The 27702-nt window shown below is 35.0% G+C and overlaps 1 protein-coding gene across 5 annotated transcripts; it reads right to left on the bottom strand.

Annotated features, from left to right (window-relative positions):
- On the bottom strand, window positions 1-26331 carry AZI2 (5-azacytidine induced 2). 5 transcript variants are annotated; one of them, XM_045537673.1, is made up of 11 exons: window positions 26231-26327; window positions 25787-26033; window positions 21555-21618; window positions 18583-18625; window positions 17392-17612; window positions 15122-15247; window positions 14550-14649; window positions 13282-13430; window positions 9189-9247; window positions 3622-3740; window positions 1-1075 (listed from the first exon to the last, which is right to left on the bottom strand). In XM_045537673.1, the coding sequence occupies exons 3-11, from the start codon at window positions 21555-21557 to the stop codon at window positions 666-668; spliced, it is 1230 nt and encodes a 409-aa protein (XP_045393629.1). In that variant the 5' UTR covers window positions 21558-21618; window positions 25787-26033; window positions 26231-26327; the 3' UTR covers window positions 1-665. The 5 variants fall into 5 exon arrangements, with proteins under 5 accessions (XP_045393629.1, XP_045393616.1, XP_045393622.1 ...); XM_045537660.1 differs by having other exon boundaries at window positions 25787-26331; XM_045537666.1 differs by having other exon boundaries at window positions 21555-21594; window positions 25787-26331.
- Window positions 26332-27702: the final 1371 nt, after the last annotated feature.

Here is a 27702-nt window from a genome sequence, read left to right as displayed (position 1 = left end):
CAATTAGGACTTGAGGAATGTAGTGGGACAAAGTTGGCTTCAATGATCAGGTTATTTCAAGTCTTAGAATTCAAACTGCAATTCTAAATTTTATCAACAAACATTGTGACTAAAGTATCATTTTAAATCTTAAACTTTGAAACACAATAGCATATAGAGATGGTGTAACCTAAGATGTTTTATTCCATTATAGTATTTTTCATATCTTTATGCATAAGTTCAACAGAAATATAACCTATTCACATTGCCATTTGCTCCATTTATGTAATTTGAAGGAACATATGTGTTTTTTCTCCCATATTAATGGCTTCCTTTTGTTTTTATGACTGCCATTTCACATACTTTGTAAAACCACGTCTAAAATTTCCAATTCCATCCTTCATCTGAGAGGCAAAATATTACAATTGTCATTAAAGGTAGAATTGTCTTTTTTAAACACCTTAAGTTTATTTATTAATTAGTATAGTAGCATATATCTGATTCTCAAGAATATGGAGCTGGATAGTGCTCTTTCATACTGGAAAATCAACTACATAATATTGTACAGCATGTTCAAATGTATATACTGAAGAACTCTGCGAAATTTTAATCAAAATCCACTGTTATAATAATTTCTGAACCACTGAGAGAGTGTCCTCATGATCAAATCATGAATCTCCTCAGAATTAATTCTTAAAAAGGCAGTTTTGATTATGTTGATCCAAGTAATGCAGTGGCGGCAGGTTGGGTAAAGGCAAAGTTTTACTTTTAGTTTCCCCAAATGCTGTCTCACTTGATTTAGGAGGACTTGGAAAAACCCAGGAATTATCTTCCAGAGAATTTCTGCCGTAAGAGTTGTGTTCCTGAAAGTATGTACCATCATTGGGAATGGATCTCTCATTATCTGTCCATGATTGGAGGATTGCTTTCTCTGATAAAATCTTTACATCTGGTAAAGTAGAAGATGTAGTATAACAAACAGCCTTGCCATTTGGTGAGAGAGGGGGATGTCTTGTATATGTTGCAGTAAAATTCGTCAAGTGCAGCTTCGTGCTGTCTTTCCCAAGGTCTTCAATGCATCCTACTGGGGCACAGGCTAAAAAGAAAGCACAGGCCAAATGTCAGTTTCATGGCATTTGTGATCATAAAATAATATAACACTTCACTAATCTGGCTGAATTCTAGAACTGTTAATGAAATTAACATTTCTAACTTAGTGTGATCAGTGAGGCACTGTGACTTGGAGATAAATGACAGATGACCTGAGTTCTAATCCTGGATCAGTTATTTACTGACATTGTGACTTTAGATAAGTCACTGAACTGCTCTAGTTGTCACGTTCCTCATATGCAAAATGGATATAGTAATCTTGCAACAACTATGTCATAGAGCTTTTAAAAGATGAAGAATTTCCTATTTTAAAAAGCTGGAAATCAATAAAGTTAAAATTATAAATGAAGATCCTGTTCTTGGCTCTTACTGTGACTAGGAGAAGGCTTGCAGACTGTTTACATGTCAGTGGGGACTGAGACAGCTGTTCTTAAGTTTTAGCATTTTTTAGTCAAATATAATATTCCTTTGCTTAGTCATAGGCAATCCAAAAGTAAATTTTTTCAGAAATAATTATATTTTGAATTTGTGAGACCCAAATGAAATTTTAATATATTTCAAAGGCTTTTATGGATAAAAGCAGTTTAAATAAAAGTTGTAAAATAATCCTGTTTCTTGAAAAACACATAAAATAGCAAATGTTAATTCCACTGTGGTCACAGTACAGGTCAAGTAAACAAACAAATAAAAATATGTTGCAATGGCTTAGAAGAAGATTGCTCTAAAGCTAGTATTTAGCCATAGCCAGCACATTGGTAATATAGGCTTCTCCTCTCCCTCCAACCCAATCTACCAGGGTGGAAAGATAAGTTTATCCTTAGTCAAAGAAGGATGGCTAAGTGTAACCAAGGCTTGACTCCACAGAGTTTTAGAAGGAACAAATTGAACCACATTATAAATAATCTCATTGCCTTTTGTCTTGGGAGGGTAAATAGGAATGGAGGAGCATTGGAAGTACAGTTGTTCAGCTTCTGGAGAAAGGTGTTACGCAGGTCAGGAAAAAAGGTGATCTAATCTTATCTCTGTGAACCATATTATAAAATAACATTGCCATTTTCTAAGGAGAGTGGACAGAGATAGCGGAAAATTGGAAAGAACAGTGTTAAGCTTCTGGACAAAGGTGATACAAAGGTCAGAGAAAAAGGTGACCCAGTCTTTTCTCTGTATCCCTCAAAACAAAGAGTTCTGTGGTAAGGAGTGGCAACCTCAAGCTTGCCACTGTCCTAGGCAATGTGCTAAAAAAGAGTATGTTCCAAAGCACCAAAAGATATATCATTAACCAGCTAGGAAGAAACACAGGGATGAGCCACTTCCACGTATGGAAAGAGCATTTCTCCATTATTATTCTTTGGAAGTTATATTTATTATGTAAACAAAGAGCCACCCCGAGAACTCACTGCAAAACTACTCTGAGTCCCTTTAAAGAAAAGTCTTATTTCTACTATAAACTTATAGTCTCATATATACTCTGACCACTGGAAAACTCAAGGACAAAGTGAGCCATAAATTAAGTGACGCTTGCTAAAACATCATATTATTTTCCCTGACTTATAAGTAACCAACTCTCCAGACACTGAAAGGAATTCTAAATTCAATTTTCCTTTCCCATGTGCTACATTTTCCCCTACTAACAAACACTCTTGAGGAGAACTATTTATGAAACACAATTCTCTTGTGCCTTCTTTAAAACAATCTGAGGTGCAAATTACAATTTTAAATTAGATGGTGATTATTTTTTATAAAAAGTCATCTCGTTTCTTTAAAAAGTAAATTTTAGGGCATTCAAATTTACATTTCACAACTTTTCAGAAATACACCTACTATGTAATACTAGGTACAAATGCACTGATTTTTCTTAGGTATAAAAATAGCTTTGGCAAAAGTAGCCACTACCAGTTAACACAAAGCTCAAAAGAGTTCGGTCAAGCAGTTAAACATGAGAGGCAAAGCAATGAACATTTGATTGAAGGGGATAGGGGAAAACACCTAGTCTCCATTCTAATCTGCCATCCTTTATAGAAAGAAAAATTAAGTTTATAAAAACTGCAAACAACCAAATAATGAATCAAACTTATTTTGTTTTTTTTTTTTCAAAACAAACAAAAAGCTAGGTTTTTGGTATATTCTGCAGCACTGGAAAGAAAATTGTTTTTGGTGTCTTTTTATTTATATATATATATATATATATATACACACACATATATATATATATATATGAAGTAGTTGTGGTAAAAGGTCAACTAGAGCAAACTTAACACCTCAGCTTTATACACATAAGCAACACTTGGTTGAGAAAAGCCACAAGGGGAAAAGAATACAGTACTGAAGAAAAAAACACATCAGCAACACCTTTATGTGTGAAGTTGACCAGTATGAGACTGAAGCCAAAGCAGAGAATGGGTAGGCTGTGAACATACTATATATACTTTGGCTTATCAAACTCATTTGATGAGATTTTGATAAGATACGATAGCTAGTTGTTCTTCAAGCAGTTTGGCTGGAATCAGTGGTTTCCGGCAAACAGTGACTTGCCTTTCTTGATTGAAGTTGGGGTTTTCAGTTTTCTTAGTAGTTCAGCTTGTACTTGAGTCACCAGATGCAAATTAGACATTTCTCTCTTCAGTTCCCAGTATGCATGCTGCATATTATCACTGAAATACAGGGTTTAAAAAAAAAATCACGCTTTTTATGGACAAAAGGAAATAACTTTAAAATAGAAATAAGCAGATCAAGATTTATGCTCCAATTAGTTTTGATGTGATGTAAATTAAATAAAACAATTGAAAGATTTAATTAGGATATTATAAATGAAAATATCTTATAAAAATAACATTGCCCTGATTTGTAGCAATTAACTGTACTATATTAAACAGGATATAATAAAAAGAAATATTCTAATTGATTAATTTCTTACAGATCTCTACTCAGAATTGAGATTTTATTATATTCTATAATGTGCAGTGCTGTTAATATAATTGGTAAGTAGTAAGGAATATGTTCTTTATTTACAAATCTGATCAAGAATAAAGTTATATTCATTCATATATGGATTATAAATTTATATTTATTTTTTGATTATTTTTGACACTGTGGATTGAAATGATATATCAGTTGCTGAATGTATACCCAAGTCCACATTAAAATAAAATTTAGGTTTCATGCATTACATTCTTTATGTCTGACTGGGCTGTCTCATATTGTTGGTTCTAAACCAATGTGACATGACAGCACAAGACATGAAGAGCCAGATGATTTCCTGGTAAGGAAAAAAGAAGCTAGAGAGGAAGGATTACATGAAACAAATAAAAACTTCAAAAATGCCTCTCCTATTTTTGTAATTAAAAATATTTTATAATTAATTTTTTTTAATTTACCTCAATTACCTGAGAAATTATAAATTATTTTAAACGCAATTTTTATAGATTTTGTTTTCCATTAAACATTCTTATTTGGACATTCATGATTTTCTCTTTTAGGTTTTTAATTGCCAACTAAATCAACTGAAATCTTCAGCATATATTCTCATTTTGTTATATAGGGATACACAAAATACTAAATATAAGAATAAACGATCTCATAGCATTCAAACAACCATTATTGTCCCTTAGAGATAGATATCAGTGTAATTTCAGTAGCACAGAAAACAAACTAAACACACGTCACTTCATGCTTCAATTTTTGTCTAACCATAAACAAAAACTCAAAGGGGGTAATACTCTTGAAACCTAAATCTAATATTCCAATTACAGAAGCAAAAGATATATTCAAAAACAAACTTATTTTGAATTATGTAAAGTTAAATACCTCTTTTTGTCAAAATATTCCCATTCCATTCAAACTACAATTCTTTCAATACAAGAAGAAGAATAAACTTTATGTTGCTTTTGAGAAAAATCTGTTTGTTTTAGTCTGTTGTAAACATCATTTGTTATCCTGTAGTGTATGAAAAATCACAGGGCTTTTTACGGGTCTTTGATAGGTGTGAAATAATTACTTCACAAAAATTAGTTAACTACCTCTACTTTACTAGTAAACATCTGAGATGTTTGCTACAATGAATGTTTCACATAGGAACCTGTCTTAAGTGTGAAGAGAGTTGTTGGTTCCTTGGTGCAATTCTGGGCATTCAGTATGCTTTCCAAAGAGTTACTCACGTTATATAGCAGTAAGTGTAAACACTGTACATGTGCTAATTCATGCAGTCAAGATATGAATAAATACAGTTTAAAAATAGTTTATTATTGCTGTGAGATGGTAAATCAGTATCTGTCTTAGAGAAAGAAAAGCAAATATTCAAGATAGTGTTTGAGTACTGAAATATCAAGCATATCTAACAATTCAAAGTAACTAAGCATGTAAAATAAAAAGAAAACATTACAACAAAGGTGTTAACACAGCGTCTAATATACATTTTTAAATTAAATTTAATAAAGACTGCCTAAAACTTAGGTTAAGTTGAAAACTAAGTCATTGACTTTAACACACATCTAGTCTTTTGGTCTTTTGCCCTTAATGTCATCTGAATTGACAACTACAGATACAAAAACCTAAAATTATTCCTAAGTATAAGCTCTCCATCTTGTGGCTAACAAAATAATTGCAGTTAGTGTTACCCACATTATAGTGAACATTAAAGTGTGTAAAAAATATTTTTAATTCTGTCTTTTTGAACAAAATATTTAAATCATTACTTAAGTGACACTTAAAAAGGCATGTTGTCAACCTTGAAATTTTTAGCAGGGTTCTAACTAACCCCCTTTACTTATCTAGAGGTATTTTTGAGACTATGCATAGCTTACCCTCCCCATCCTCACCCCAGTTCCCCAACTGTGAGTGTGAACTTAGTTAAGTTTTACTTTAAATGCCACACAAGAAAAATCCTAGTAATATATAAAGCTGTCTATAAAAAACTTATATAACTACTTAAATATTGAAATGCAACACTAAAGCATCCCAAATGAGAACCTTGAAACATAAAATAGATGAAAGAAAAATAGTGATGCCTAAGCATTTCAAGCACTTCACCCACATTCTCACACCAACTTGGCAAAGTGCGTAACCTCATTTTACACATGAGGAAACAGGTTCAGGAGTCTACTCTCATCTACCATGTTGCTGTTAACAGCCATCTTTTATCTATCCAGTGTAATGACCAATTCCTGCCCTTTTGGAATATCATTTTTCACATCATCATCATTGTCATCATCATCTATTTACCAAGCACCTACAATATGTTGACTGCCAACAAAATCTTCTCAGCCCCAGTATAAAACTTCACACCTCCGACTTTTAAATATAATGAAACCTACTTATTCACATTGCAAGAAGGGGGGTATATGTCCTGCTTACAAAGTAAAACTTAAATGACACCATATAGTCAACTCTTTAATACAGAAATAAATATTTCTTATATAAGAAAAATCTACTTAACTGAGTTTCTACTTCTGCCATACATATTTTTCTTTAGCTTTTGAAAATTTACTGAACTATTCGTTCCCTCAGAGGAACTAAAATTAAAGTACAGGATATTCTCAGCCAAGAATTAAAGACTTAAAAATGTGTGTTTTGACAATTGCGATTCCCCCAAACAAGTGGGTTTCAAATATTTCTCACTGTAAGGCACAGCTGGCAATCATTTTACACAGCAACCCAAAGAAAACAGGCTATGAGAAACCATACTTACCCTTATTGTGTGTAATATATACTCTGGGGTGTTCTCTTCTGATTTATTCCATATTTTAAAAATGCTTGTCATAACTCACAAAATTTCATGATCACTAAGGAAACACGTAAGAGTTTGAAAACACTAACCTAATCCATATTTTCTAAACCAGGGATTTATATTTTAAGAAGTCATCTGTAACACAGTTCCACAATATACATTTACAGATGATGAGCAAAAGAAGTACAGTAAACTACATACATAGGATCTGTTCTAACAATCAAAGCCATCGACTTAAAGCCAACATCAAAACAGGACACTGGCGGGACAATGGCTAAATTTCTGAAAGGGCTGTTATTGCTAAACAATGTTGTATACAATGTGTACCATATAAAAGACCTCCAGTAATTAAAAGGTTCACTTTGTCTAAGGGAGACAATATAGTACCTCATTCGCCTGATGATGAAGGAAATACAGAAGAGGAGTGTTCCACAAAAGAGAGTTTTCCAAATAACTGAAAAATATCATTAAAAATATCTAATCCTTTAGTTAATGGTTTTATGGAAGCGTTCCTATGTACTTTCCCCTAATAAGTAAACTTAATTTATCATCTAAATTGTCCCACTTAAAAGTAGATGAAGTAACTTATAAAGATTAATAAAACACAGGACTATAAACTGAAAATAAGTATAAATGATGAGGTGAAAAAAACAAAATAAAATGCAGTGGGGGAATGAGGGTAACATAAAAATGCATGATATAAAGTTTACCAAAAGGAGGCCACAAATTTGGTTGTAATTTTCTAGTGGCTAACCAGAAGAGGGAAACCTAATCAGTTTTGCAGTTCATATTGCCTACATAAGATAAATGCAAATCAATTTTCAAAAAACCCCAAGTGTACTTGAGTCCTAAAGGAGCCATTTCAGGACATGTTATAATTACACAGTTCTTTAACATACCATACCCTTGGTATGGCTTGAACATAAAGTAACCTTTAGATGGAACTTAAGGCAATTCTTTCTAAAAACTTTCTCTCAGCTGATCCTCTGACTTGACAGTGAGCTTAAGAGAATTCAAGACTCTACTTTGAAGCCACAGTTATAGCTTCCCAGCCTCAAAAACTGGCCTTACCTACTTGGGCCTTCAAACTCCCCCAAATTCTGGCATAGACATTCTTCACTATACTGTTAATTATCTCATGCCTTCAAACAGACATTTTTTGGGGGAGCCAGCTTTCCAAGATACTCTCAGTGGAAGTTTTTTATCCAAATTATGTAATCCCCCATGAATGATAGCATAAGTCCCATTCTATATCATGTGCTTCTAATATACTATCTATATAGCCCCTTTATAAACCCTTAATTTGATCTACTCGGATTCTAACCCTGCTTCTTTCAAAAATGATTTGAAGTGGGTTATAAAAATGACAAATACAGCAAAAGTAACAAGAGGAAACCTAGGCTGACAGGAGAAAACTCTGACAAGATAATTTTAAGAAACAGTTTATGTGGACATTGTACTAGACACACTGTTTAAAAAAGAAAAAACTTCCTTGCTGTGATCTTAGATAAAATTTGAAGGCATAACTGAAGTATACTGCTCAAATGGCAGAGTTGCAAAGAAACTGTATGGCCAGCTCACAAAACTTAACATATTTAGTGCTTTATAGAAGAAGTTTGCCAATCTCCAATCTAAAAGAATGGCTGCATGTCATATCCTCAAATTGTTTTCCTTAATTGATCTTGATCATTTCTCTTAAGCAGGTTTTTGAAAAGAATAGGTCTGAAATAATTCACATTATTTACTTAGGTCAGTAAACTTTGAAAATCAAATGACCAAACAATGAAGTCAAGTCAATACTTTTTATTAGATGGAAGGTATCCATGGCTATCCTAACATAGTACCAACAAAAATTATTAGATAATTTAAAACACAGAACTTTTGAGTTAAGTAAAAATAATAGGTATTTTAGAAACAGAGTTGAATTACATGAACTGATAGCTACTTTTGTTCTTATCTTAAGAGGGAATAATTTTCTTAAAATTCACACTATCCCAAAGACTATAGGGTTGTCTGTGTTTGTCCTTAAGACAAAGGGATATTACTGTATATAGAAATGACAAATTCGTCATGTACAAAATCAGGGTTTATTACAGAATACTTCCACATAGCTTAGTTCCCTAAAACCATATCTAATACTGAACATTCAGAAATTCCATCCCAATGTGCACCTTTCTACTAAAGTTTAAGCCTATTGTTGATTAAGTAATAGTTAAATGTTTTTTCAAAAATATATTGTGATCAGAGGTCACATTCAGTATCTAAATAGTATCCATTCATTTCATTTTAAAAGTTAAATCATAACATAAGTCTGGGTACCTATACAAAGTGACCTGTGGAAGAGAACATGTATTTTAATGTTCAGGAATGTTCGTACCTTGAAATGCTTAGTCTTTGGAGATCTCTGCTCTTCAGATTGTCTTCGTGATATGGATCCTTTCATTTGGAGAAAAAAAGTTTAAAAGTTATATTTTATTTTGCATTTTATTTTGTCTCAGCTTTTTAGTACCAGAGACATATTTTAGCTTTTATAGAATACATCTATAATTATATAGCATAAAATGAGATTTCACATTCAATTTTAATGAAATAAACAACCTATACAAAATATTTTTAATCACTTCCAATTATTTAAAACATTAATACTTTGATTTTCTTTAAAAAATAAAATTGTTCTCACAAAATATATTTCTGAGAACACCAATCTAAAGTCTACAGTCAAAAAAGTATAACAAATTTATCACATTAGTACTGTTTTTCCAAGGTATCGCTGAATGAATTCCATGGGAAAATGGAAGTTTTTTGGTATTTTTCTTTTTCGTGCTATTACAAAAAAGTATCAGAACTTTAACAAGTTACTGTTTTAAAAGATCAGCATATAAATATTCTCCTTCCATGCAGATACAAAATGACCTGGCAAGGACATCATAAAGTCCCTTTATACTTTAAAGTTTTAGTGGTGTATTTAGGCTGTAGACATTAAGACAACACTGTAACACTCTTGTTTGCAATTCATTCTCATTTAAAAGTCTGTAACAAATGAAAATGACTATTACAGGTACTAATTCTACTGGCAGAAGTGGCCACTATAAGCTGAAAGAACAAAATTTAATTTTATTATTTCTTACTTACATAATCTAAATTATGTTTTAAAGTGGAATATTAAAAAGGTACACAAGGACTTCATGAGTATTCTGAACTCTGGAGCATAAAATAGCAAAAATGCTTCATCTTATAGGAATTAAAGCATTTTTAGATCTCTGATTTTAATATTGTAAAAATTAAACTGCATCTTAGGGAGCCCAGTGGAGAGGGGAAACAACTGGCTCATGAGTCAGGGGAGGTTTAACTACTAACAAGGCACATATCTTTGGACATTCTTCTTTCCTGTTTTCTACAGGAAATGAAAGAATCAGATCATATTTCTTTTAGTTTCTTAGTATCGTTAATTTAAAAAATGTTTTATTAGTGTATACTTAAACATAAATGTTCATTGAAAAACTTCATCATTTTTAAAGCCAATGATATAAAAAATTCTGACAGTTTGGGTGGGAAAATATTTTTCCAGCTACCACCTAACAATTCAGAAAATCTAATGTAAATCGGCAATAAGCTCAAATGGATTATCTCTAATATTCAAAGTCCTTGTTTCTGGCCAGTAATCGGTTTGCCATATTCTAAACGCTGTAATGGGTCTGTTTCCCAACTAGTGCAATATGATGTGGGAGTTTCACATAAATAGGGATCAATGGCTACAAAATCTTGGGAAACAATGTTCAAGGTATACAGGTTCCTATACAATAGAACTTCTCAAAACCTTTAATGCACTACAGCATATTGTGAATCTCTAAATGGGCTATTTTTATTAGGGACCTTAGATATCTTATAAACCAACTCCATTTTACTGACCCAATGTTTCTTATATTTCTTTGGCCCTAGAATCTGTATTTCTCACGGGATCAACTGTTCTGACTGTAAATAGCTGTAGACAGGAATATTAGGGAGATACAGCAAGTCTAAAAGGTTTATAATGGAAGTGCCCCTGGAACCTCACTAACACAAAAGACTAGTTAACTGAGTTCACTAAATACTTCAAAAAAAAACCAAAAACATACTGTTATGTCCATGTAGGATGCTATTACATACTTCAGAAGGTATCATAAAATATGCTTCACAGAAAGTACTATCCTAAAAATATTTATAAATATGGGTAATGTGAGCATAAATTTCTCTCCCTGTCTTGCTTTCATATTTCCATATCCCAGAGGACTCTAATCAAAAATGCTTCTGAAACAAGATTTAAAAGTACACATCCCACAACATCAAGATTTCAACTTGGAACCCTCAATATATTGGTATTTCCACTCTTCCTTTTCCTGGTTCATTTCTTTATATTAGCTGTGAGCAGTTTTTACTTCACAGCCTCACTCCACCCCTAATAAATGCCTGTGAAGATGGGGACCATGTTTTAAATATTTTTTTCAATATTTCTCCCTTCAACTCTTAAAAGTTTCTTGTCTCTCATATTTAATTTCATCATTGGTTAAAGAAAAATGATATCTAAAGTTTCTTCTTCTTTTAAAAGGTAGTTTCTGTGATTGCTTGCTTATGATAGATGAATTAAAAGCAAATTCATTCCCTAGCACCATCTAGTGGAAAAGAATAACTAATGAATTAAGAACCAAAATTTGAACCACATATATACACATAAATACCTTTCTGGATTATTCTGATCAAGTTTTTTTAAAAAGCACTCACTTACTGAATATACTATTTACTGGGCACTATGCTAACTGCTTTACATACGCTAATTTAACATTCATGAAAAAATAAGTATTTAATGTATACTTTACAGAAAACAAGTTTCAAAAAGTTAAATGACATTCCTAATGTTACTCAGTTAATAAGCAACACCATAATTATCTAAGTTTCTATGATTCCATGGTACTGCTTCCTACTCTACAATGAAATATCCATTATTTGGATATCCAATAATTTGATAAAAGTTATCTAATTATTTCAAGTAGAATACATACATTGACAATTATAATTCAGAGCGTCAAGGTGATCTTTTCTTCAAGCACATCTTTTTAAAAGAGGCTTCTTCTCAGTGGCTATGGCAACTGAGTTTGTGGAAAAGGATGCTGAAAGGCTCTGAAGTAATTGTGCGGCCACAAATTCAAATCTGGGAAGATCAACTTCAAATGTCAAGTAGGAAAAAAACTCATTTTGACTCTAGCAGTAATTGACAGTAACTTTCATATTGTTTCCCCTTTAACAGGACTGTGAGCTCCAAAGCAAGTTCTCACTGCCCAGTTCACAATAATGCAATTGGTCAAGGCCAAGGCAGAATGCTATATTATCTCAATACCTGGCTGATTCTTTTCCAGTGCTCATCTCTCCCTCATAAAGAATACATCATAAAAGAGAGAAATGTCAGCTTCATCTAAGGACACTTGAGATTCAGGGCAGAATCTGGCTGGCAGTCAGGAAGTATGGGAGAGGAGTTCCTCTTTCAGGCAGTAGCATCCCAGAGGAACAGGGGTTCCTCAATAGTGTTGGAATGCTCTGGTAGGCAAAACCATTGAGCTGAGAAACAATTATATAACTGGTTTACACCTTAGTCTGAAATACATGAATGCATAAAATGGCTATTTCCTCTAGAATACTAAGCTTTTCAATTTCTTGCAACAACTATTTTAAAGTATGCATTTGGTGCATTGCTCTCACATGCCTTGCTTTTGTATCATTTCCTCTTTTATCCTTAGCACTGTTATGACATCTGAAAACATATATCTAAGCTTGTTAGAACCCAAGGTAAAGTATTAGTAAACAGATTCTTGGTAAGGACATGAGAAACAGCTTGTGCTTTAGAGGATGACTTCAGGCTAACCATATTTCAGCAATGCAGCAGGTTTTTGTGCTTGTTTTTTTTTTTTTCCCAATTCTTTAATTCTCAGTTCTTTGCTGATAAAGGTGTCCCCAAAGTATTAGTCTTCTGAAATTAAGTGGGCTCTGTAAAGTTTTCTTTGTTGTTGATTTTTCTTAAAAAAACAAATTCTAAAAATCAAGTTGTCTCTTATGATGTCTAAATTAATCAATTAAGTTAAATAAAATGGGAAACTTAAAACCTGAGGATTCTCTTTAAAGTTTACGGAAAAAAAGATAAGGAAACTAAAGGAAAGGAGTTTGAAAGATCAGCTATAATAAATAAACTAATATGCTTTTTAAAATAAACCTTTTTAAAAAAATAAAATTATATAATCCTGGGATCAAACTAAAAGTATACGGTGTATCAAAATTTAGCAGAAATGATTAAAGGAGAAGATAAACACGTATTTTTCAAAGAATAGATTACCTAAGTAGTTACAATTTATGTTAATGCTATGGTTTAATACATACTTAGTTATAAATCCTATAAATAATGCACAAAGACTACTGAATTTCTCAATTTAACAATTCTGTAGTACCGTTTCTTTGGCTTTTTGTAGTTCTATTTTGAGATCACTACATTCTTTCCGCATCAGTTCCAGCTCTTGTTCCAGACCATGGATCTTCAGGTCACAGCTCAACTTTTCCACCTCCCAGTTTGATGAAGGTGGATTTAAATTCCTCATCACTACAAAAAGGATAAATATCAAAATTATTATCTTTGCTTTCTACATTGATCACAATTCTAAAAAAGTTATGCTGGTAAAATGTAGATAAAAGAAAAACTAATATAAAACATGTACAATCAATAGTTTTTTTAAAACAGCAATTACTTCCAAAGTCTATGCTAATGACAATAAGAAATCTAGCAATGTTGTTTTAGAATATATTAATCACCTCACCTCTGAGTTTCTATATAAGTTAAAGTTCTAATTTGTCAGTCCGATTTTAAAAGATGCTATGCTAAAATCAAGCATACACTAAAATTGCAGAGATCAATAATCTGTTTTATAAAAGTCAAGGTTTAGACTGTGATAAAAATAATAAGCTGAATAAACTGAGGTTCAGCGAATCATTCCATCAAGTCTCCTCAAAGTATACACTTTGACCAACAAACCTAGAACATGATCTCAAAACAATGTTATTCATAAACATGACACTACAGAAATTCAATATAACTGGATACCACTTTATCCTTGACTTATTACTGCAGTCTATCTACAAAAAGCCCCAACTAGCTATCACAAGAGATCTTATCTCAATCTCTCAAAAGGTCTCTCAGAAGCTTAGTCGTCTTCAGCTTGTCTAATCAGAATGTTCTTGGGAACAGGCTACTATCCATATCCTCCAGACCTGACTGTGCACTTCAACATCTCATCTCTACCTTTTAACAACCCACAGCCAGAAAAACAAAGTAATTCTAACTACTCCATGATAGTGTGTCTAGCTGTGGGCAAGCTGTTCAGTAAGAAGGAAAAGCCAGGACATACCAGTGCGGTAGAAGTTTTGACTACTACTTCTACTTCTGAGTTCTACTCCTTCCCTCCTCTACTTCATCACAAACGAAACCCTGAATAAAAACCATCAAATTTTCTCAAGGACAATTTACAGCTAAGGAAAAGTTAAAAGGAGTTGACACTGTGTGAGAGCAGAACAGAGAAATTAATGCATGCCTAAAAATTAAAAAAGTTAAAGCTTTAGCCTTAACTTTTCTATAACATATATAGAAAACTGATGATAGATATAAGGGATAAATGGAAAAATGTACTAATTCTGTTAGAATATTTATAACAAGTAAGTGGCATACCCTGCTGAGTTTCCACCTCTGTCCTTAGCTGGAGGAGTTCTACTTCTTTAGACTGTAGCTGTTCATTCAATACTTTCAATGATTCAGAGTTGTCTTTATTCTAGTTAGGCAGGGAAAATGCCAAATTACATTCAATAAAATCTGTAGGTTGGTATTATATCTTAATTTTCAGGTAAATATTAAAAAAAACTCATTCTAGCCTTTAAAAGCAAGGTAAGAAAATGAACTCAGTTTCTCATTAATCGTTCTTTTTCTTTTTCTAACTGAGGACATTATTATTCATTTTTTTCTTTTTAAATATAATGACTAATTCCACCATGTCATGATTTTTCAAAATAAGTTAGTGGTGTTAGATGTATTTAAGACCTAAACATCATTACATACTAAGTATTTATATTGTACAGAATAACTTACAAATATTACTAAAAATTTCAATTTTGCTTTGAGCATATATATTTTAAAATTAAAATTATTATACTAAATGTAAATATTTATTCTTATTTCTAATTTCAAACCTCTTGAAGGAGAAAACTCATTTGCAATATAAAAATATTCTTTTCAAATCAACTTACCATTTTATCTAATTTGCTCTTCAAATTATCTCTATCAATGCAAACCTCTCGATATGCATGATAGGCCTTATTTACTTGTTCTCGTCCCACAGAACTTGCTTCTTCATCTAATCGAGCTCCAATAAGCTAACAGTATAAAATGAAAAGAGAAAGCTCAAAAAGGTATTATACAGAAAAAAAAAAGTCTTCCGATGGCTCATCTTAATTTTTTTTTTTTTTTGAGCTAGAACATCTTAATTTTATAACACAGGGATAAAGCCTGGACAATAATTAGGTGAATATTCCATTTTCATGCAATAAATCTTTACTGATTAAGAAACCAAAAAGAGTACAGAATATTTTTAAAAGTCTTCTATTCTACGCTTTTACTTATCAGTATTTTAAACTTCATAGTATATGTTTTATAACATAAACCATCACAACTACAACAGAGTACACCATTCTTTTAAAGTGGTTAGGTGTTTTCCTAGTTAGTAGTATCTAATTTCCATCACTGGAAAAACTATCAAGTTAAGGCAAAATTGACTTTTTGAGGAATAGATGTGCTAGTTCATTAAATCCTTTATTTTTCCAGAATAGGAATTAATAAGATTGTTGGTCACAAAGTATAGAAATATTTCCTATGTTGGCCGGGCGCGGTGGCTCACGCCTGTAATCCTAGCTCTGGGAGGCCGAGGCGGGTGGATTGCTCGAGGTCAGGAGTTCGAGACCAGCCTGAGCAAGAGTGAGACCCCGTCTCTACTAAAAATAGAAAGAAATTATCTGGCCAACTAAAAATATATATACAAAAAAAATTAGCCGGGCATGGTGGCTCATGCCTGTAGTCCCAGCTACTCGGGAGGCTGAGGCAGTAGGATCGCTTAAGCCCAGGAGTCTGAGGTTGCTGTGAGCCAGGCTGATGCCACGGCACTCACTCTAGCCCGGGCAACAGAGCGAGACTCTGTCTCAAAAAAAAAAAAAAAAAAAAGAAATATTTCCTATGTTAACTATAGACTAAATCCCATTTGTCTATTCAACTTTATAATAAATATTAGCTATGAGCTCCAAAATGTTACCTTCTCTCACTCTACCCCCAGTATGTTACAAATTTTATTGACCTTAAAGCAAAAAAATTCATATGAATGTGAAGAAATTATGATTATGTTTACAGTTGACTCCCCCTCCTCTTATCTCCCCCAAATGAATCAAACTTGACCAAATCCCATCCTTAAGTTTTTCTATACAGGATAATTCATTTCCTTTGTACTAAGAATCCACTTCTTTTACCCTCTGTGGAAACTGCAGTTTGTAAGATACTTATACACTGATCTAAGGTGAAGAAATACAAACTAAAACTTTAAAATTAAAAAATAAATGGATAATTGAAGAAGACTTCCCAATACACAAAGCCAAGAAGATCTGGTGATTATATTGAATCAGCTACCTTACTCATATATTCTATAACATTTAGGTATGTCAGTACTGTGCATGAAAAGGTAGACAGAAAACGTTAATTTATCAGTTAAAAGCATTATTCCTATTATAGGTGTTAAAGAATAAAAGACAATGTTGAGGTAAAGAAGATTTCATTGCTAGTGAAGACATTATTAAGCATATTAGAACAATATCCCAGAAGCTTCCTTCTTTGACACTTAATTTCCTTTGTTGGCACATCATTTTTTTTTTTTTTTTTTTTTTGAGACAGAGTCTCGCTCTGTTGCCCAGGCTAGAGTGAGTGCCGTGGCGTCAGCCTAGCTCACAGCAACCTCAAACTCCTGGTCTGAAGCGATCCTACTGCCTCAGCCTCCCTAGTAGCTGGGACTTACAGGCATGCGCTACCATGCCCAGCTAATTTTTTTTTCTATATATATTTTTTAGTTGGCCAGATAATTTCTTTCTATTTTTAGTAGAGATGGGGTCTCGCTCTTGCTGAGGCTGGTCTCGAATTCCTGACCTCAAGCAATCCACCCGCCTCGGCCTCCCAGAGTGCTAGGATTACAGGCGTGAGCCACCACGCCCGGCCACATCATTTTTTTTTTTAACACAGATTTGAAAATTCTGAATAAAATACATACAGCTATGAAGGTAGGGCAATCTGAAAAAATTTAACTCCTCCAAGTTGTTAAATCCTCTTCTACAAATATTCACCAAGCCCATGGTATGTGTTTTGAGATTAGCAGTGAGTTATCCTTGGAAATTTAGTACCACCATGGAAGACCAAACAGAAAATATTTAAAATTTGAATTATTCTTTATGTTATAAAGCATAATGAAGGTAAAAGATAAAATTACCTTTTCTTCCAAATATCTTATTCTTTTCTTTAATAAAGAGTTCTCTTTTTCTGAATCCTTAAGACGTTTTTTGATGTCTTCATACGCAGTGACAAGGGCAAAATGGGAAGCAACAGACTCATCTCCTGAATATATTGAAATTGGAGTCACTATATCTCTCCTATGGGCTTTTTCATGATTCAGAATGCAGATATCATCTTCTACCAGTGCATCCATGGCAGCTATTATTTAAAAAAAAAATGATATACAAATGTCTCATTGAATAAATGAGCAGGGAAAAAAAAGATATATTTAGAATAATGTATATATTAGAGCAATGTTTAAAAACTCCTTTTTCTTTTAGAGGCAGTATAGCACAGTGGTTAAAAGAATAGACTCTGGAACCAGACTGCCTGGCTTCTAATCCAAGCTCTACTATTTAGTGTCTGTGTGATTTTGGGCAAGTTGCTTAACCTCTCTGCCTCAGTTTCCTTATTTACAAAGTATGGAAAATAACAGCAAGTACTTCACAGAGTCTTAAGAATATTAAATAAGTTGCTATCTATAAAGCATTTAAAACCATAATCTATTATTGGAAAGTTTTATAAAAATCTATGAAATATCATTTTGATTAAAATGATCAAATTTGTAAACATTTTATGTTCATGTATTTCTTCCTCATCATTTCTATTAGATCTATTAGTAGCAAGTTTTATAGCTTCTCAAATTATAAATTTTCAAAAATTCTTTGAGCACAATTCATTACAATATGTTACAGAAGTTTTAATGGATACTTTACTATATTCTTTCCATCCCAGTAATTGGTTATATGTGTCGTGTATTCACAATAGAAAGAAACAAATTGACATTTGAGTGCCCACTGTGCCACAGTACCATGTACTATATTCTTTTAATATCATCTCATTTAATCATCCAAACAATTCTATGAGGTAGGTGTCATCTACATTTTATACATAGGCCTTAAAAACGTGAAGAATCTTCCCCAGTACAATCTAGATTATTAGCTATATCTATTTTGCTCATCATTGTGCCCCCAACTCACCACTGTATAGAAGTTGCTCAATAAATATTGATTATTGAATGAAGAGTGGATAGAGCGGGATTAAAATTAAACTCTGACTCCAAAATCTAAGAGAAGAGGCCAGTTACCTTTATTATCTAATGAAAAATATACTTGCTCTGTATATCTACCTTTGTTTTTAAGTTCAGAGTTTCCCATCTCAGAGTTGTGTTTCTGAAAAACACAATGGAAGGAGAAATTGTGGCTGGTATCTTTTAAGACCTCATGGGAAAAACAAGGTAAGAGGTGACTACAGGTCACATAAGAGAACCTAAACATTCCTTTTAAATATTTTTTAGTTTAAAATAAAACACTTAATATAGAATTCTAAATAAAGACTATCACTGTATTTCACTTATCTTAGTAATTAAGGGTCACTGGAAAAATTTTTTTTTACTATCCCCAGCTTAAAATAAAATTTGCTTATTTACTAGTATCAGTCACTGTTCAACAACATTACAGATGAAGAAACTGAAGTAGAAAGAATTTAAGTATTTTTTCCAAAGTAACGGAGTAAGTGGAAAGTTGAGATGTAAACATAGGCAATTTAACTACAGAATCCATGTTTCACTATGCGTGCTTTCCTCCAAAATGTCTGATCTCCTTCCCTGTGTCTATTAATGCCTATCAAGTTTGTTTCGTTTTATTTCAGACCACATGAATACCCACAAAAGGTTTTGTTTGTGTTCTTCTGGGTGTGGTCTTCTATCATTGTATTTTTACTTTGCTATAATAATTATAACTAAAAATTTCCAATTGCTTTCAACCAAAGCCAGAGTTTGAAATCTCTAAGTAATTCATGTCTATCTAGGATTAAAGGAAAGGTAGGCAAAAATAAATGTGCATATTACAAGTCTTGAGGAAGGAGATGAAACCTACCATCTAGTCAATTTTTACCAACATCAATTTAACATTTTTTAACTACATAGGACAACTCCTGTTCTTAAGTTAGAATCTTTCTCAGTTTATGAATGAAGTCCAAAAACAAGAATGGATATGAGTCAGCAGTCTGCAACCTTTTTGGCACCAGGGACCGGTTTCATGGAAGACAATTTTTCTGCGGACTGGGGTTGGGAGAATGGGATGTCATGGGTAGGGGGAAGGTAGTGCAGAGCTCAGGCAGTAATGCATAGCCCAGTTCCTAACAGACCACGCACCAGTATTGGCCCTTGGCCTGGGGGGTTTGGGACCGCAGGACTATGTTACCTACTGTATCCCAAAAAAATGGCAGGTTCTCATAACCATAATTAACTGCTTCTGATGCAAACTGCACTTTCTTCTAATAACAAAGAGTTTAAGATTTCTTCCTCTACAGAGAAAACTTTTCCATCTCTGGATACAACTCTATTTCAAAATAATAGCAAACATAATTCCAATCATGCTGCTGCTAATCGAAATCCTCATTACTTCCTTGCTAAAGGAAAGTATGAACTGAAATTATGCATATGTATCTCCATATAAAACTCTTACACAAATACACACAATATCTTAAAAGTACAACAAGTAGAATAAGCGTAGATGGTTAGTTAAGTGGTAAGATGCAGTCTAGTTTGAGAGGTAAAATTGTGCCTATCCGTAGTAGATACCTGATTTAAGTAACTCAAACAAATGGGCAAGATTTATTCTACTTGAATAATTTTTTTTCTAAAGACACCTGAGAATAAGAAATAAACATAAACTGCCCCACAAAGTCAAAACAGATGCTCCAGTTTGTGTACTTTAAGGATCAGAACCTACATACTTTTGTTTTACACAAAGTTCTAGCCAGCTCAGCTCTGTGATTTTCTTATTTGTTCATTTATCATGTTTTTTTTATCATGGAATATCATTTACTCTGCAAGGAAAACCAAGTGTGACAAATAGTTGTGCAGAAAATAATTATTATGCTATAAAGGTAGGTGATATATTTGAAACAATACAGAATGCTATGGGGATAAGGGATGGGGAGGAGAAGTGGTTTTCAAAGACAATACCACAAAAAAATCAAATGACTCTTAAGCCTGTACTCTAAAGTGAAGAGGATAGTTATTTTCATTGTACTGTACTTATTGTACTTAAACTTTTATGGTCTGCTAACTTCCAGCAGAGAGAATGAGTTCAAAGACCTGAGTGTGGGGTGAAGGGTTGAGAAGGGGAGAGGCAGGAGATGAGATGAGATAGATAGGACGGAAACAAACTGACAAGCTTCTTTATGATAGACTATCGATTCTGGTCCTTATTCTGTGAGATATTAAAAAGGTAGACCTGGACACAATTAAAGAGTATGAAGAATATTTACACACATTTATTAAGAAAATATTCATAACCAAATGAACTACTTAGCATTGTGCTAAATGTTTATAAATATTAACCCACTGAATTTTCATGACTCCCTATAAGGTAGAAAATCTCATTAAACCCATTTCACAGATGAGAAATCTGGGACCTGGAGAAGTCACGAAGCTTAGCCAGGATTAGTATGTAGCAGAAGCACCTGGGTTTCAGAGACTGAGCTATTACTATTTTTCTCTCCCCAATGAATCTTTTACAAAACCTTACATTGATAAAACTACGAAACTAGGAATCTCTCAGAAGCTTTCTAAGTACTTTAGAGGGAAGGGGGTATACATTTTATACAACAATGTCACATTTTTTACAAGATAAATGGTCATTTTTATAAAGACAAAATGAGTAGACTCATTTATAATTAAGACTATAAGTATTTTATATATTTTTATCTATTGCCTTTTTTATTTACAGATCACCAAAAAGTTGCATATGTATAGTCTCTCTCTAAATACAAAAAATATTGGCATAAAAAAGATTTTTCAAGTTTTACACCATTATTCTACGTATTTATTCTACGTACTATAAACACTACTTGGAACACACTGTAAAGCAGCATGAAAATTGCTTATCTATGCTAAAATTTTAAAAATAGCCATATATTAAAGTGTATCTAAGAGAAAATAAATCCACTGGTACCACAGATATGCATCAGGTTTTATTACGTTTTTAAAATAACTGTCATTTAAATTTGTTATAAAATAGAAAATGAGAATTTTGATTTCTATCCCTGACAAAATAAATATAAAATCACAAGTATCAGAATACTAATACTTACCATATTACTCTGCACAAACCAGACCTCTGGAGATTAAAAGCTGTAGGGCCAGGGAAGATGAGATCTTAGAAAGAAACCAAATAATACAAGGTGGATATCACATTATATTTATTACTACAAGGAAAGCAAAACTTTTAGCAAACTGACAAAGTAGATTATGTATAGCCTTTATTTTTACTGCTATGCAAGCATCCTTCATCATTCTTCAAATTTATTTCTACAGAGACATAAAGGGAGCTGCAGTAGTCTGCCTCAAAATAAAGATTTAGTTTTACACATTTTTGTTGTAATGAAATCTCTCTTGGTATCCAAATCAGCTGGTCCAGGAAGTTTGATTTTCTGGTTAAATGTTAAAAGTGTAACCTGGCTATTACTGTACTTAAACTAGACCAAGCTAGTTATAACATTTAACACTTAAGGAAACTTACCTATATTATATCTAATCTTATTTATCACAATTTAAATTTTCTTAAAATAATAAACCTTTATTTACCTTAATCTTTAAGAAAATTAGTGTCATGAGAAGAATATCGTTACCAAAAATGAGAGTTACCAAAAGATTAGACAATACTTTAAATAGTCTAGCAAGAATCGATAACATTCACTTTCAAAACTTAACAAATGACAAAACATTGTCCCAAAAAAAGCTTAATCAATAAAAACCACAAAAATCAATAATAGATGTATTCCACAGGGACATGCCAACATTCCAAGAGTCTGGAGATGACCTACTAGGGCAGTGTTTGACAAAGTAAGGTATGGACTACTGCTTTAGAATTGCTTGGAGTTCTATTAAAAATTGCTGATTGCTAGGCTCCACTGGAGATCTATGCAAATAAGAATATCTGGGTTGAAAATCGCAAACTGCACTTTCAGTAAGTACTCTTGGTGATTTTAAGTCCCATTCCAATTTAAGAACCACAAATTTAAGAACAGAGCTAAGTTGCTACTACATGATTTACAGAATTCTAATTATAACTAATAGTCTTGAACATTTGTAGGCATGGTTAGTTAGTTCTATGTTATGAATTGGTAAACACTCCTAACTTTTGCATGAAGATGTTTTTTAATGTTATATTATATTATATAGAAAGTAATCTCCATTTATCCTCTTCTCGCTGCAATAATATTGGAGGGTTATATATAGCATATACATAGGCAAATATATCTATATGTAGTCATGCAATTATTTTATATATTTGTCAATTAAATTTTGTTTCTTCTTAGAGGTTTACTTAATTATAAATTAGAATAGAATTAGAAAGGATTGAGGTAAAAGATATTGATAATTATCGTTGAGAAGTGAATTTCCCAAGAATGATAATGGAGAAAGAAGGGCACAGTTTATCAAATAAAGTGAATAGAAAAGAGAAGAGTAATGCCTGAGGCTTGGGTAAATACAGGAAAAAAAAAAAAGATTTAAACATTATTAACCAGGATTATTTTAGATCTTAAATTTCAGTTTTTGCTACAATCAACACTGAGTGGATCCTCAGTTTTTTATATGCTACAGATACAGGGGTTTGGGATAGTAGAAAACATATCTTCTGACACCAGATTGGTCTTAAAGACTAAATATGATTATCCTGTCATATTTCATCATCATATCTACTATTTACTGATCACTTACCATACGCCAGGCGCTAATGCTTTTACATGCATTTTTCTACTTTTAAGGTAGGTACTATTATCTTAATTTAATAACAAAGTCTTAGAAAAGTTAAATATCTTACCTATAGCAATATAACTAATCAGTGTCAAAGCTAGGATGTAAATCTAGATAAGCTGCCTTTTAAATCTACATTTCTAATATAATATTCTCAGAGGCAACACAAAATGGATTCTGATTTTCCTAATAAGAATGTGGACAGGCCGAACTCTACGGTAGAAAGAATACTGGCCCAGGATTTCAGAAACCCAGATTCTAGTCTAGGACCTCCCACCCTGATTATAGATTAGTTCACTTTACTTCTCTAGATCTGAATTTTCCCCTGTATAAAATGACAAGGTTAGACTACATAACTAAGGCAAAAGTTTAATCCAAATACAGAATGGCAATCTACACAGATAGACAGCAATTCATATTTATGCCAGGAACTGAGCAAAAGGTACAGTACACCCAGCACCTAAAGTCCATGCCAAACTTGGCAATAAAGGTATTATCATCGCCAAAGATGAGGAAATAGAAGTTCAGAAATAAGGTAAATTTGCCTATAATCACACTAGCAGCATGTGACAGAACTGGGGTTTGAACCAAGGCTTATATGGTAGGCTCTTTCCTCCACTCTACATTGCCTCCTGAAGTGAATCTTATTTAGAACCGCTGAGAAGGCGAAGATATTCCCGAACCCACTTCGAACAATCAGTCTAGATACCACGGAGCAAGGATTAAGTCTTACAGAGGATGGATAGACCAACACTTACTCCTCTTTCCCTATTTGTAATGAAATAATCAGGGGCAGAAATGGCCTAACTAGTTTTATAAAGAAGGGATCATCAAGTGCCTCTTTTCAAGATACTATTGCATAATCTATATACCTTGGCAATCAAATAAAAACGTACTCAGCAGCAGATATACAATACAAAAAACTGCACTTTCATTTTTATAGCCCTCATTGAATTATTCCACTAACTGCATTAGTCCAGAAATCGGTTTATATGACCAGGGAATCCGAACACTCTTTCAGGGATAGCACAGGTATGAAGAGAAGTCTACTTCTTTTCATTCCTTTCATAAAGTAATATATCTCAATGAAAATGAGCACCTGTTATACATTAAATGTTACTGGTGTTATAATTATTTTCTAACAATGATCAACCATAATTTGATTCAGAATATAAGTGCCATAAAAAAGAAAACAGTAAGTCACACTGGTTTTATTACTTCATGAATTATTAAAAATGTCATATCATTTTACTTACTAATCATGACAATGTTCTGTGTTGATAATTAATAGTAACTAAGAGTTTATAGTATAGCAGGCAGTCTGCTTCCCCTTTAGGGAAACTATCTGATTTCTTCTTCATAAGAATTCATTAAATCTATGTAACACCTCGGAGGTGGGTAAGAATCTCCCCATATGACAGGAAATGAGACATGCAATCCTTAGAAAGTGGGGGAGCCATGAATGAAAATCAGGCAGCTGACTCCAGAGCAAGCATAACTCTTAGAAACTATGCTTTGGCGCCTTGGAGAGTAAGTATTTCCACAATTTTAGAGATAGGGAAAATGAGGAAGAAGTTTAGCCTCTTACCCAATGTAAACGGAAAATTCAACACTCAGATACTAGTGTTCTTACCTAAGCCAATACCATTTCACATTACACTATACTGTCTCTTTAATATTTGAACTTTACATTTGCATGTGGCATCAAATTAAAATTTTTTAACCATTCTGTAAAGGATGTACCATTCCCAATTTATAGATGACGGAATGATCACAACAGATTGGGCAATACGATATGGCGTTTTTAGAAAACTGAAACTTAAAGCATGCCTTGAGATCTAGCTCAATCCAATTTAAAATTCCAATAATTTAAAAAGAAAACGTTTTCTACGCTTAAGGAGCAAGAGTCAATTTTAATCCTGGGACATCTATATCTTTGATTACCTTAGCACATTTCCAATATGTCCGGGAGCAATTTACGTTTTGATTTGTATTACAGTTTTCATGTGTATTTTAACTCACTTTTCAAGTATTCGAGTTTCTTGCGTGTAGGGACAAGGGTGTTAGTTTACCTTGCATGTATTCACTCAACAAATAACTGAAAACCGGAATGAATACTGCATTCAGGTTGGACATACTGGAGAGACCACGAATACCTATTGTTAGCCCTCAATTAAAGTACAGAGGGTCGTTATTCACTGCTCGGATGCTCCAGGCAGTACCGTCCCAGCCACAGGTCCCTCTGTCCTTTAGGATATAAAGCCATCTCAATGAAGGGGAAAAAAATCCCCCACCATCTGAAGGCGCCCCAGTAAATGAGAACACAGAAGGAAAATGACCGATAGGGGGAGAAGTAAAGTCAAAGACCAAGAAGGGCCTGGCACAGCTGGGGTGTGGAAGTGACAGGAGCAAGCGATGCCCAGGGGTGGGCCGCTCCCTAAAGGAGGAAGCGCGGGAGGGGGTGAGAAAAAAATGACGTGTCTCTTCAAACCTGTAACAGCGGCAAAGGTTGGTCCCAGGATCGCCCGCACCCCCATCCTCGTCTCAGCCCCTGCGAGTCACTCACCCCGAAGCCAGGCTACGTAGGGCCGCCCCCAGGGCCGCCGAGTTTCGATTCCCTAGTATTTGGAAACGGACCGAAAACAACCCGGGTCGCCAGGGGTCACCACGGGCTTCCGGTTTCCTCGAAGACACCGCCGCTTCCCCACCGAAGGCAGTTGCACCAGGTGCGCCGCGGAGGGATTCCCATCGCTTCTGCCTTGGCTACGCCAGGCCCGGCGCAGCCCTGTCCTTAGGCAGTGGCCTTGGAGGTTCTGGAAGGAGGGGCAAGCACAGGCGGGAGGCCGAGCGGCCGCGGAGGAATGCCCGTTACCCAGCAACAAGCGCGCGAGACCCAGGCCCCCCGGCGCTGGCCGGCCTCGTCCGGACCCACACGGCCCGGCGGCCGCGTCGCGCGCCGTAGAGGGGGAGCGCTGCCGAGGGGGGCTGGAAGGGTGGACGAGCAGCTCACCACCGGAAAAGGGGCTGCCGCTGTCCGCGGGCTCGGCGCCGGGCCGCGCAAGGAAACCGGAAGTCAGGCCCGAGGGAGCTGTGAGGAGGTTCGCGAAGCCGGCCGGCTCCGGGTGGGGCGGGGGGGGTAGGCGGGGCTGGCCGGGGGCGGCGTACTACGTGTCCCGTGAGTCTCCGCGCCAGCGCGGGGCCGCGGCGACGCGAGGAGGCGGGCGAGGAGGCGGAGGCGGAGCGCAGTTGGGTAAGAGCTTTCCCCCCGCTGCGGCGGTTGGTCCGAGGGCCGCCTTCAGAGGCGCCCTCTAGCGCGCGTCCTTTTCGCCCAGTGTCTACTTGGGGGTCCGAGAGCGTGTGGTACTTACTTGCTTGGCTTAGCGCCCCTACAGGTCTACAGCGTTGTCGCTTAGTGGCTGGGAACTGGGAGGCCTGTCAGATGCGCGGTTGAGGGAAGCCCTTTAACCCCCGTGGGTAGCCGCTATTCGGGCGCGTTGCGAACCCTCGGGCGGTCATCCGAAGCACAACCTCGGGCTCAGGGTTCCGTAGTTACTCACAAACTGAAACGTGAGTTCCAGCACACTGCGCAGTTTACGGAATGGGAGACAGACGTTGGCAAAGCTTTGGGCTTGTACTCGGCTTCCCTAGAGTTGCCACCACCCTTGGTTCTGTCTCTGCAGTCCCCAACCTTTTGGCACCAGGGACCGGTTTCAAGGGCAATTTTTCCAGGGACGGGAGTGGGAGCGGGGAAGGCGGAGCCCAGGCGGTGATGGGAGCACTCGGAGCGGCTGTAAAGACTGATGAAGCTTTGCTGGCTTGCCTGCCGCTCACCTCCTGCTGTGTCCGCCTCAACAAGTTTCCTGGCCGGGCGTGGGGTGGGCAGAGCTCTTGGGCCGGTCCCTAACAGGCCGAGATGGGCACCGTTCCCCGGCCCCGGGGTTGGGGACTGCACTTTGAAATGGTAGTCCTGGGCTGTGGAGTCGCGACTAGTTGAATTTGTTACAATCTTTGGGGGTTGCAGCCAGATGAACCTGTAGCTCTAGGCTACTACTGGTTCAACAGATGAATAAACGAGAGAACAATAATCATAGGAAATTTATTCTCCTTAACTGCCAATTAGCAACACTGAGTTCCTCATCACCCGGTTAAGGAAGTATTTTATCAACTTGTGGCTCAAGTATCAGCTCAACTGTCAGTGCAGTAGATGGATTCAGCTCAAGAGTTTACTTGAAAATACATTTATATTGTTGTTAAGCCTCTCTCTCTCTCTTTTTTTTGTTTGTTTAGATTTAAGTGAAAATTCACAGCTGTTACAAAGACCACAACTTAAAGTTACATGTTTAAAAAAAATATTTAAAAATCTGTATCTGTGTAATAGTTTAAAAAGGAAATTCATTCGCTTCAGTTTATCGGGCTGGAGGATGGAAGAGAGCAGTATTTTCAATACTTTGAGCAAAACTCCGTCCTTAACTTTTTGATTGC

Source organism: Lemur catta, chromosome 1, assembly GCF_020740605.2.
Source record: "Lemur catta isolate mLemCat1 chromosome 1, mLemCat1.pri, whole genome shotgun sequence".
NCBI classification, from domain to species: Eukaryota; Metazoa; Chordata; class Mammalia; order Primates; family Lemuridae; genus Lemur; species Lemur catta.
The sequence above is the reverse complement of the archived record's forward strand: the minus strand, read 5'-3'. Positions and strand labels throughout refer to the sequence as shown.